Source organism: Emiliania huxleyi (genome assembly GCF_000372725.1).
Source record: "Emiliania huxleyi CCMP1516 unplaced genomic scaffold EMIHUscaffold_558, whole genome shotgun sequence".
Taxonomy (NCBI): Eukaryota; Haptophyta; order Isochrysidales; family Noelaerhabdaceae; genus Emiliania; species Emiliania huxleyi.
Window position 1 is genome coordinate 1,866 of NW_005197815.1, and position 11,531 is coordinate 13,396.

An 11,531-nucleotide genomic window follows, 5' to 3' on the forward strand; every position below is an offset into this window, starting at 1 on the left:
CCGGCGGCGCTAACGACTAAGGCGAGGAGGCCGCGCTCTTATTGAAGCACCGCTCTTATTGAAGCACCGCGCGTGGAGTATAAGACTGAGAGAGGGCGAGCGGCGCGTACGTTTGTCTACGCGAGCTTAGTGGGGAGCGCGACTACTTGGTGCTTGCGGACATTGACACTTGTTCAACACTGTTGCCGTGTCATGGTGGGTGTTCGCAGCCGGGCGGGGCGGCCTTCCTTTGTTTTTGCTTCATGTACGTCTACTGGAGTGCTTAGTGGTATACGGGTAAAGCAACATGCTTATAGCGACCCCCCCGCGCCCCGGGCGCCCCGTGGACCGTCCCGGGCGCCGGCGGGTCCGGTACGGCTAAAGTACAATTGTATCGAACCCTACGTACGCACGTTGTCCGTTGTGTCCCTGGCGCGGGTGTGTCCCTGGCGGGTGTGTCTGCCTGTATGTGGGGGGCGGGAGAGACAGAGACCGTCGGGGAGGATATTTTGTTAATGGGGGCGGGCGGACCAACCTGTCTGGGCTCCGTGTTACCCATCTCCTAGTAGTCGTTATTTTTAATTCGTACTGACGTATACGTACTCTTAGGTCTCTTGCATGTGCACACATGCACACTGTTGCGCACATGCATGCACAGATACAGCTTTACATATCTATGTATCATCTCGTCTCAATTCCTGCCCCGCAGTGCATCGACGTCTCTGGAGCGTGTCGCTCCTCATCCTCCGCCGCTCTCGCATACAGCGGCCGTATAGCGAGCGAGCAGCACGAGCACTCGAGCGTCTGCGCGACCGGCGAGGGGGCAATGAGCTGCGCGCGAGCTGCGCGGAGCGGGGCAGCGGCACCGCGCCTCGATGCCGGCGCAGAGCATCTGCTCCGTCAGCTCAAAGGCGGCGCCGCACCGGCAGGCGTAGCTCCAAACGCCTTGCCCGTCGCTCCCCTCGGCGTAATCCATCTACTTGCACATAGAGCGCTCAAGCGGGCGCCGGCATGCCACCGGGGCAGGAGGGGCGCCGGCACCTCCCCCAGGTCGACCGGCGCCGCGCGGGCCCGCACGCGAGCCGCCGCGGCCTCGTCCGCGCGGAGCGACGCGTCATACAGTCGCCGCGCCTCGGGATCGCGCACCTAGCAGAAGCGCCTCGCCTCACGACACGGCACCCGCGTCGTGCCGTGGCCAGAACGGTGTGGCCGCACCGCCTCCCACGCCTCCTGCAGCGCCACAAAATCGACGCTGGCCGCTCGAGACAACGAGCCGGCCGCGCGGTCGGGGTGCTGCTCGCGCGCCAGCCGGTGGTACGCACGCCGCAGCTGCGCCGGCGCAACTCGGGCTGTCAGAGGGCTTCGGCTTCGGCTGGCACGAGCTTGGCTGGAGGAGGGCGTGCGCACCTCGTCGCTGCTCGCGTCACGCGGCACGCCCAGCAGCTCGTACGCCGTCGCCATGCGACCTCGCGCTCCACTCAGGCCCTGGCGTCAGCGCCGTCGATGGCCGCGAGGCTCGGGCTCCAATGTATTTTTTCGGTTCTTAGGTTGCGGTACCGTATCCGTGCCTTTCTTCTTCCTCGCAACTGCCAAGGCGTGTGCGCGTGCGTGATCATCAGGCCCAGTGTTTTGTTTGTTCATAGGAGTACTGCCTTGTTCCTACGGGCCACCTTTAGGACCACCTTACTCCTTAGTTAGGCTTAGCCAGATCGGAGATACAGTTGCTAGAGGTCGCTGTTCATGCTGTGTGCTTCGAGGATGCGTGGGACCTGCACGCGGTTGCTCAGCAGTGCCGGCCGAGCTGGCGCGTGGGTGAGGCAGCGCCCAAAAACGAACACTGTGTAGCTTTTCGCATCCCCCCAAACGCCAAAGCGTGTGACACAGAGAACATCCCGGTTCCCGCTGGCCCCTTTAGTCACACGGCTCCAATCGCCTCTTTGATGTCCGACGTGCTAATCATTTCCGCGTGGCGCCTCCTATCGCGCCAGAAGCGCTTGGAGGCGACCCAGGTGGCCGGCGAGCGAGGGACCCTCGGGCTGGAGGTCCTGGACGGAGACCGCACCGCGCGACCGCGTTCGACAGCGAGCGCGTCATCAGCCATCCCCCCGACGATTTGGCCGGTCGCTGGAGTGCGCTGCCCTTGGGTGCGCACACGTACCTGCAAGCGCGCGATGATACGCATCACGGGGGTGCCGCTGCGTCGGCGTGCGACGCTCGTCGCCACATGGGTGGGGGGCAATCGGGCAATCAAAAGGGGGGGGGGGGGGGGTCCGATATACACACCTGAAGTGCGGGGTGCGAAACGCGCGCGCGAGCATGAGCCAGCGGGGAGCGATGTACAGCGCGGCGTGCGAGACGGTCTCCAGCGGCCAGTCGAAGCAATCGCATGGCCACCAGCGTGAGCACCCGCGGCTTCCTGATCGTCGGGTGGTCGCGCAGCAGCACGTACCACACGAAGAAGAGCAGGATGTTCTCGGCCACCGCGCTCAAGACGAAGGCGTAGATCATCACCGCAAGGAGAAAGTACCTGGCGAGGGGCGCGATGCCCAGCACGATCTGCCACGTCACGGGGAAGAAGAGCGTGATGTTGACGGGGAGGCTGGCCGCCATGATCTCCGTCGACAGGCTCTGCAGCAGCAGCCCAAGCCAGGTCCGGAACTCGACCTTTGGGTGCCCGTAGATCGCCATCAGCCACGGAACCTCGGTGATGCCCCAGCTGTGCCGCTTGGCCTGCACGAACCGATCGGACATGCCGGGCACGAGGTCGTTCACGATCAGCGAGTAGACGGGGACCGTCGGCAAGGCGGCCCGGTTGATGAGCGACACCTTGTTGTAGGTGTGGATGTCCTCGGGCACGTTGTCGACCGTCCAGTAGTCCATCTTGTGCGCGAGGGCCAGGGTGAGGCTGTAGTTGGAGTAGCAAGGCGCTCTGCCGAGGAACATGGTGGACGTGTGCGCCAGGCAGCGCTTGAGCTCGTGGTGCAGCACGATCCAGTTGAACGGCTTGTCGAGGAAGTTGCCCCACGTGTTCAGCGGGCTGTCGTAGAGAACCTTCTAGGAACCTTCTAGGAAGTTGCCCCACGTGTTCAGCGGGCTGTCGTAGAGAAAGTCCTTGCCGTCGGGCTGCCGGTGGAAGGCGCACTCGAGGTGCTCCAGGAACCGCGGGGCAAAGGTCGAGTCTGCGTCGCAGACCGTCATCATCACGGCCTCTGGGTCGATCCCGTCGACGACGATCGACTCGTAGAGCAGGCGGACCGCCGTGTTGACGTTCGAGGCCTTGCCCGCCTCCTCGTGCGGCTGCAACGTGTGCACCGTGCCCCAAAAGCCCGCAAAGGTGCCCTTGTAGCGCTGACGCAGGTGCTCGAAGGTGGCCGACGCGCCCCTGTCCGCGTCCTCGAGCGCCAAGAGGATGACGACGCGCTCCCTGGTGACCGTCTGCGACGCCAGCGAGTCGAGCGTGCGGTGGAGCACTTCGAGCGGCTCCTTGTAGGCAGGGATGACAACCACGTGCAGCAGCTCGCAGCAGGCCAGGCTGGGCGGCAGGGGCGCCGGCTGCAGCCCGCGGTGGAGCCGCAGGAGGAGGGCGCCGATGTTGAGCACGTTCATGACCAGGCCCGCGACCGCGGGCACCGCGATCAGCATGATGCACAGGAAGGGCGAGGTCAGCACGCTCTCCACGACTGTGTCGATGACTCGGATCACGTCCGCCACATAGTGCGGCAGGACGAGGAGCATCATCACGCAGGTGAGGATCGGCCCGAGCAGGGCGATGGGCAGCAGCAGCTTGTAGAAGCGCCACGCGTCGCGCTGCAGCGGCAGCCCGGCGAGGCCGTAGCCTTCCGACCGGGCCTTGTGCGGCGACGCTGTGAAGGTGTTCGGGCTGACGTGGCCAACGGGGCTACGCGTGCCGCTCCTGTGGCCCGCCGCCGGCGGCGGGGCTAGGCAGCAGTCATGATACTCGGTCGACGCGCCGTTTGCGGCGTCAACGGGCGGTCGGCCGATCCATGGCGACGACGGGCTCGATGATCGCGGGAGAGTGAGGCCGCCCTCCTCGGATGGCAGCGGGCGCATCCGCGCGACAACGGGCTGCGCGATCCAATGCCGCCCGCCACCTCAGGATCGACAGCGGCAGCGCGGCACATGCCCAGCAGCTCCTGCTCCGTGTAACACTCGCCGTCGACTGCGGTGGCAAAGTCGTCGTCGCCGTCGCCGTCATCGTCGCCTGGCACCCAGATGGAAGCGGGCGTGGTGAGAGGCGCCCGCTCCTCGGCCTTGCGACGCGCCTTGCCACGCATCGCCTGCTGCTCAAAAGCCGATAAGAAAACCCGGGCACCCTGTGCCCTGTGCCCAGCCCTCTCCGCGCGGCGATGCGCCCTCCCCCCTCGCTTTTGCAAAATCCTGCAAAGGTGGGGACGTGTCTGTCCTCGACCCAGCCCTAGCTTGGCATGTCCGTTGTATTTATTTATGTATTGGTGGCGGCGTGCCGTCCTCCCATCCCTCCCTTGGGTTCTCGGTTTTTTTTTGGCGCACGCATATCTTGGATGGCCGGCATGGGGCCTGAGGCGTCGCCCATGCTTGCCATGTGCGAGTAGATGGTAGAATGCACTAATAGGCACGTCGCGCAAGGTCGGGATCGCAAGTTATGCCCGCATCAATGTTGGTGGGCAAAGCCCGCCGCCGACCGAACCAGGTATTGATCTAGGCTCGGTAGGGGAGATCTAGCTTTAGCACATAGTCTACATACATACATAGTCACCTGGGTAGAGGGTAAGTAAGTAAGTCCACGGTGGCGACACCACAACATAGGGGCATAGGGCACGGAAAGTTCACGTGGTGGCGGCCCACGCACGAGAGTCGGCGGCCAGGCGTGGAGCGCGGGTGAGGCGAGCCACCTTATCGGGGTCGAAAAAGGCGTGATGTCCTTCCCATGATTGATGTATGATGAGCGCCGACGAGTGTCCATGTGTCCATCGGCAGCAGCGTCGCGACCGGAGCTGTCGGCAGCTCACAGAGGCGACAACAAAATTAAGGACACGACGAAGCCCCCTCGCAAGTCAACGTGAACGACATTTGGTCTGTGCCCCGGAATGGGTAGGCTAGGTGCACGATGGGAACCGGAAAAAGGCGGGAAAGGGGGCGACGCGCGCTTTTTACAGGTGGCACAATGGCGACCCACGGCTCCGGCTCGGCGTTTCCCACTGCCGCTTTGGTCTGCGCCATGCGTGCAGAGGCCACGAGGCTCGGCATCGATCCCGACCTTGGCGAGCCTGACATGCTGGCGGAGAGCTTTGCGGGCGATCTCGGCCGCGCTTTCCTGAACGCCTTTCGCGCGGCTGGCGGCAGCACGCCTGAAGGCGAGGCCCGGGGAATTATCCACCGCACGAACTACTACGACGCCGCAATGTTGCAGGCTGTCCAGAGCGGGTGCACGCAGGTCTTGCTTCTCGGCTCGGGGCTCGACACGCGCGCATGGCGCCTCCCACTGGGTGAGGGCGTGACCGTGTTTGAGGTTGACGTGGCTTGCGCACATGAGTTCAAGCGCGAGCGGCTCGCAGAAATCGAGCAGGAGCAACCTATCCGCGATGGCACGACCGAGTCCCACGCAAAGAAGCTCGCGCACCTGCGGGGTGCGAAGTGCAAGCGGGTTGAGGTGGACGCCGACTTGAGTGAGGCCAGGTGGGGGAGGCTCGTGGCAGATGCCGGTTTCGACATGGAAAGGCCAGCTTTCATCCTCGCAGAGGGGCTACTTATGTACCTGCCGGACAAGGACGTGACCGAGGGCCTTTTCAAGCAGGTTCGCGGGCTCATGGCACCAGGCTCGTGGTTCATGGGGTGCGCGTTTGTCAGTGGTTTGGGCTGCGCGGACGCCGCGGACAACGGTGTGATGATGAAGTTCGGCTGTGCGTGGACGTTCAAGTTTGAGAGCGCAGACGAGGTGCGCGACGCGCTGGAGGCGACGGGCTTTGGCTCAGTGACGTTGAAGCAGGCCCAAATCTTCTTTGACCAAGGAGCGGGCTTGGTTCAGACCAGCTCTCCTGGCTACCAGTACTTCAGCGCGCGACGCGACACGGAGGCGTGAGGGTAGGAGGCGTGAGGTTAGGAGGAAGGAGGCCAGTGTCATGGAGTCTTCTACCGTGGGATAGACCCGCCCGACCAGTCCAAGCGGAAGTGAATCCGACCAGCCGCTCGTCGTCAGTGGCGGAGTTCGACGGCCGCGTGGCGCTGCACAGCGGCTCGACGGGCGGCGTGCGTTTTTTCTTGCCGTGCCACCAGATGTGCCGTCGCCTCCTGTCACACCCCACACCCTCTGCAACCCGCCCGCGGGGAGAGAGAGGGGAAACAAGGGTTACGAATCGGGAGGCCAGGGAGGGGCGCAGAGCGGCCCGTGCCGAGATGCGACTTACAAGGGTCCCGGACCACGAGACTCGGCTTTTCTTACCCCCGACATTACTCCGTGATGCGCTCCCCGCTCCCGTTCCCCGCCTGCGCCGCCCCTCATCGCGTCTCGCACGGTTCCAAGAGCGCCAAGACCCTGGCGGGGGGGGGGGCGTGTTAGAGCCCTGAGGGAAAAGTAAGGAAAACCCTGTTGTGTTTGTTGCTTGTGTGTCGTTCTCCGAATTCCGTTCTCCTATGCGAGAGAGGCCCCCTGTGGCTGTGCACTGTGTGCCCAGCACTCTCCGCGCGCCGCGAGCTGCGCGCCCCTCCCCCTCGTCCTTTTTGCAAAAAAGCCTCCAATGCTGCAAAGGTCCCAGCCAGCGCCGTGTAGGCCCGTAGCTTGGGGGTTTCCGCACACGCGTAATTTCATAACACATACACAGAGACACGAGCGTGGGCGGAGTCGAATGACACGTGCTTTTTCCGACATCCCGACTGGCACTAACAACCATGTTCGCCGCCATGCATCGCGCCCGGCCTGCTCGGCTTCGGCTCCACGCCTATGCGGCTATGGCGCCCACCAGCCTGTGCGGTTCGACCTGCTTTTCGAAGTATGGGGCGATCACACATTGAGTACCTCAAGAGGTACACGTTAATCCCCACGGAGAGCGCACAGGGCGGACGTCGCCTGCAAAACGGCGACGCTTCGCGCTCGGGCCATGGCATGCCAAGATTGAGCCCGGCCACGACACTTATACACTGTTCACGCCGAACTCACTCGCCTCCCCACGGCTCGTATTCGTACTACTTCTCCATCCCCGGCCCGAGGTACATCTCGGAGGTCGGCACACGCGCAAGGCCCACGACCTCGATTCCTTTAAGATCGCGCACACGTCCTGCTCCAACTTCCTGCACAGCTACTTCACTTGTACCACGAGATGCTTAAGTCCGGAGAGCTCGACGCTTGCCACGTGAGCAGCAGCAGACCGCGCTCTCCCTCTCGCGTCGCGACGCGACGTCCGACGCGGCGCGCCTCATTTAGTTGCACGCCGCAGCATTTGTTGCACTTCCCTGTAACACGATCACGTTGGCGAGATGGCGACTTCATCTACTTTTTGCTGTGAACGTGAGAGTGTCGTATTGAGATGGGCGCATTGATTGGAACATCGCGGCCCGCCCGCGATGGGCGATGGCAACGATCAGCCAGGAGAACGAGACAGATGTTTTCTGAAAAGGAGTGTTTTTGCATGAACGGCGCCACCCGTGCACGGGGCTGTGCGTTCGATGAACAGCGCCTTTTTTGACCGAGCGAGACCATGCTTTCCGGCTGGGCCGTATCTGCGTCGGCCGCGCAGCCGACCATCGACCTCGACGAGAATTTTCTCGTGGTGCTGATCGTCTACTTCGGACCGCTTCCGCCGTGGCTGCCGCTCACTCTCGCGTCGATGGCGGCGAACCCGACCGTCTCCTTTTCGGTCGTCGGCGACGCGCCGCCGCCATATACCGGCCTGCCGCCGAACGTGCGCTTCGAGACGGTCGGCTGGGTCGAGATGCAGGCGAGGCTCGGCGCGCTCAGCGGGCGGCGGGTGTCGTACACGCGGCAGTACAAGGCGAACGACATCAAGCCGCTCCTCCCAGAGCTGTACCCGCACCTGCTCGCTGGGCGCTCCTGGTGGGCGTGGAGCGACCTCGACGTGGTGTACGGCGATCTGCGCGCTCACATGGCACTGGCGCTGCGCGCGCCCGCGTGCTGCGCCGGGCGCGAGCTCCAGTGCTCCAAGCGGCTGCGGCGCGACCGCCGCTCGCCGTGCTTCAACTCGTCGCGTGCTCCGCCCGGCCGGTCGGCAGACACGTGGCGCGACGCGCGTGCGTGCCCGTGCACGGCAGGCGAGCGCGTGACGGCGGTGAGCCCGCTCTACCCCAACCCTTGGCGCAAAAAGTGCTGGGGCCCGTTCACGGCCTTCCGCGTGGAGGGCGGCGCCTCCGCCGCCGGCGCGCGACCGCCCGCCACCACCACCTCTCTCTTCCGGCGGGCGCCCAAGTGGCGGCAAATCGTCGGCACAGCCGAGTACGCACACTTTGATGAGTGGTGGGGGCCGCTCTCGGCGCGCGGCTTCGAGACGATGGGCGACGTGATGACTCGCCTCTCCGACGCGGGCGAACTCGTCATGTCGCGCGCGCTCCTCCCGTTCGCCGAGGCGAAGAGCTGCGCCGACGTCGAGTGCACCTTCTGCCCGTGCGGCGCGCTGCGCTTCGAGCTGCGCGGCGGCAAGCTGCTCGTCAACGAGCGCGAGGCGATGCTGCTCCACCTCTGCTCTCCAGTCGGAGCATGATCTTGGAAGGTTGCCCCACTGCTACTGCTGCTAGGCGATGCTGCTCCACCTCTCCGAGTCGAAGCCCGCGTGGCGCGAGCACGCGCGCCGCCACCCGCTGCCGCCGTGGCGCGCCGGCGCGCAGCCCGAGTGCGTGCGCGTGAGCGGCCTCGGAGCGTTCGCGCCCGACGACGCGCTCGGCGCCGTCGGCGCGCTGCTACGCCGGCGCACGGCGCTGCGCCGCCACCGGCCGCTCTCGGAGAAGGCGGCGCCGCACCTTCTCTACGGCGATGCCGCGCTCGCGCTGCCCGGCGCCGAGCGCCTCAACGTTTCCGTCGGCGAGTGCGCAGAGAGCGCCTTTGACGACAGCGGCGACGTGAGCGGCGGCGGCGGCGGCGGCGGCGGCGGCGGCGGCGGCGGCGGCGGCGCGCCGCCCGCCGCGGGTAGATGGCACTCGCGCGCGCTTCTAGGAACCTTCTAGGAACCTTCTAGGTGCGATGGCACTCGCGCGCGCTCGGCGCGACTTTGAAGCGCTCGCCGCGCGGTACGCGGCGGCGGTGGCGGCCGAGCTCGCGCACTCGCTTCGGTGGATCTGCGCGTGGGCGCGGCTCGCGGCTGTCTACCGCTCCCTCGTCTCGCGCGTCGAGCCGGGCCACCCCGCCGCGGCCAAGCTGCCAGGGCTCAACGGCAACCGGCGCGTGCGCACGCCGCTGTGGGCGGGAGAGCGCCTCGGCTGGTGGCGGCAGAGCCCAACGTGGGCGGTGCACGACTGGGGCGGGAGGGCCGACGACCGGCCTAGCGACCGGCCGCCCGACGCCGGCGGCGAGCACCGCGCGTGCCTTTGCTCGGCGCCGCCGGCGCCAGCGGGCTCGTGTTTGGCGGAGGGCGGAGCGCACTCGTGCGCGCGGCCGCTCGACGCACGGGGCGCGCCGATTGGGCAGCCGTGCCTCGGCAAGCGCGTCGACGGCCGGCCGAGCTGTGGCGAGCGGTGCGGCGCGGCGGAGCTGCTCGACGAGCTGCTCGACGGCTATTTCGCGCTGCTCAACCGGCAGGCGGTGCTCGCCATCCGCTCGCAGCGGTGGCGCTGCTCGTGGCTGTACAAGCTGCGCGCATGCTGGACAGCGGAGGGGCTCGCCACCCACGCCGACCCCGAGCGGCCGCTGCCGCCGTCGAGCGGCGCGGCGTGCGCGAGCGTGCTCCCCCCACAGGACGAGGGGCGGCTCGGGTGGGGCAGCGCGAACCCCGCCAACCTGACGAGGGGAGAGTTGGACTCCCTCCTCTACCGGTGGCGTTGCTGGTGATGGAGAGAGAGTGTGTGTGTGTGTATAAGTCTTACCCAGACGAGTATCTCGAATGGGAATGCCCCCCCAAATAACAATTCATCCCAAATAACAATTTTTTATTTCCCGGCCCCCGCCCCCAATGCCCAAAAACCCAGCATCAGCAAATTTATATTTAAGTTTTAACGGTCTCGCAAGACTCAAAAGGTGTCTCAGAGCCTCGACACGCGCAGCTACTCTACGTACGCTCGATTTTCTACTATACACACGTACGGCAGTCTGGCGACGGGGACAAACGAATTCGATCCGCGCGGGCGACGAATTCCGGTAATTCGCCCTCCCGAAATAGGTAGAGTAATCGCCCCCATGCCATTCCACAGCCGTCGTCTGACGTTTGTGGCTAATGTGTCGCGCGCCCGCCTTCCCTTCACAAGAGCGGCGAGTCGGATCGGCGCTCGGTGGGCCCAAGAGTACAGCAATGCCGAGCTGGTTCACGTCGTGCAGTGGATTCCGTCGCCTGCGCCGTCGAGCAGCGGGATCGGGTAGGGCAGCAGCACGCGCGTGAGCAGCCACGGCGGCGGCGGGAGGAGCGCGAGCTCCGCCGCGCCGCACGCCTCGCGCGCCCGCCCGACCACGCACGAGACGAGCCCGTCCGCCGCCTCGTCGAGACTCACCTGCGGCGGGCGGCGGCGGGCGTGCGCGCGCGACGCGGGCCTCTTCCGCCGCGCCTCTGCAGCGGGGCGAGCCTTCTCCCCCGCGTGCGCGCGCCACTGCGTGGGCGTGCCGAGGCCGGGCGGGAGAGGGGTGTACTCGAGGGAGAAGGGCTCGCCGCGCCTGCAGGAGGGTTCGGAGAAGGGTCAGAGAAGGTTCGTGTCGACTCGAGGGGGAGGAGAGATCGCAGCGCCGCCGCGCGAGCGCGAGGGAGCGGCGGAGCTCGTAGGCGGGTATGACGTACGCGGGGTCGGACGAGTCCTAGGACCGCCACCGCGCGCCTCAAGAGACGAGCCGCGGCCGAACGAGCGGCTGCTCGGCGCGCGCCGTGGCGCCCGCTGCGGCGGCGGCGGCGTGCAGCGCGGTCTTGTCGTGGTCGTAGCTTCGCTCGTAGTAGTTCCTCGCGGCGTAGAACTCAAAGTAGCGGCCGCTCGCGTTGGCGGAGGAGAGGAGCTCTCTCGCGCGCAGAGGAAGCTTGTCTGTCATCTCGGCGCCGCCCACCTACACGGCCGTCCCCCGAGCCTCTGCTCGGAGCCCTACCGCAGCCCGCCCGTCCGCTCGGCGCCGCGAGCGAGAGCAAGACGGACCTGTTCACAATGGGAGGGCGTGAGCAGAGGCGCTGTCCACACTCCTCCGATGGGAAGGCGGACGGACGAGTTCGTCGCGTCGATGCGGACGAGCCCTCCGCCAAAGGCGTCGGACAGCCACGCCGGTGCGGCAGCGGCGCTGCTTTGCTCCGCGAGGGCGGTCTGCAGCAGCCCCGTGGGGACGAGGAGGTGGTTCGAGCCGCCTGTCGGCAGACGGGTGCGGTTTGGCCGTGGAGGGGAGAGTGAGGACGAGGAAGCGCGTCGCCGTAGTTCTTGCGTCCTCTTGC

General features: G+C 66.1%; 5 protein-coding genes across 5 annotated transcripts in view; 2 read left to right on the top strand and 3 right to left on the bottom strand.

Annotated features, from left to right (window-relative positions):
- Positions 1 to 554: 554 nt before the first annotated feature.
- Positions 555 to 1,440, bottom strand: EMIHUDRAFT_459619 (hypothetical protein; the record flags this gene model as incomplete). Its single annotated transcript, XM_005765361.1, has 5 exons — positions 555 to 599; positions 620 to 955; positions 1,021 to 1,125; positions 1,195 to 1,308; positions 1,387 to 1,440. 4 exons carry the CDS (start codon positions 1,438 to 1,440, stop codon positions 719 to 721), a joined length of 510 nt encoding a protein of 169 aa, XP_005765418.1. The 3' UTR covers positions 555 to 599; positions 620 to 718.
- Positions 1,441 to 1,703: 263 nt separating this feature from the next.
- EMIHUDRAFT_247198 (hypothetical protein) lies at positions 1,704 to 4,274 on the bottom strand (the record flags this gene model as incomplete). The annotated part of the gene is made up of 6 exons (XM_005765362.1): positions 1,704 to 1,912; positions 1,985 to 2,024; positions 2,374 to 3,016; positions 3,062 to 3,828; positions 4,092 to 4,133; positions 4,209 to 4,274. The coding sequence occupies 6 exons, from the start codon at positions 4,272 to 4,274 to the stop codon at positions 1,704 to 1,706; spliced, it is 1,767 nt and encodes a 588-aa protein (XP_005765419.1).
- An 869-nt stretch (positions 4,275 to 5,143) lies between these two features.
- Positions 5,144 to 6,058, top strand: EMIHUDRAFT_247199 (hypothetical protein; the record flags this gene model as incomplete). The annotated part of the gene is made up of 1 exon (XM_005765363.1): positions 5,144 to 6,058. One exon carries the CDS (start codon positions 5,144 to 5,146, stop codon positions 6,056 to 6,058), a length of 915 nt encoding a protein of 304 aa, XP_005765420.1.
- Positions 6,059 to 7,670: 1,612 nt separating this feature from the next.
- EMIHUDRAFT_470784 (hypothetical protein) lies at positions 7,671 to 9,967 on the top strand (the record flags this gene model as incomplete). Its single annotated transcript, XM_005765364.1, has 3 exons — positions 7,671 to 8,675; positions 8,722 to 9,109; positions 9,159 to 9,967. 3 exons carry the CDS (start codon positions 7,671 to 7,673, stop codon positions 9,965 to 9,967), a joined length of 2,202 nt encoding a protein of 733 aa, XP_005765421.1.
- A 470-nt stretch (positions 9,968 to 10,437) lies between these two features.
- Positions 10,438 to 11,531, bottom strand: part of EMIHUDRAFT_247202 (hypothetical protein) — a gene marked incomplete at both ends in the record, with an annotated part of 1,475 nt that continues 381 nt past the window's right edge. The window contains 2 exons of the mRNA XM_005765365.1: positions 10,438 to 10,605; positions 11,287 to 11,447. Coding sequence (XP_005765422.1) covers positions 10,438 to 10,605; positions 11,287 to 11,447 — 329 coding nt within the window. The remainder of the gene's footprint in view (positions 10,606 to 11,286; positions 11,448 to 11,531) is intronic.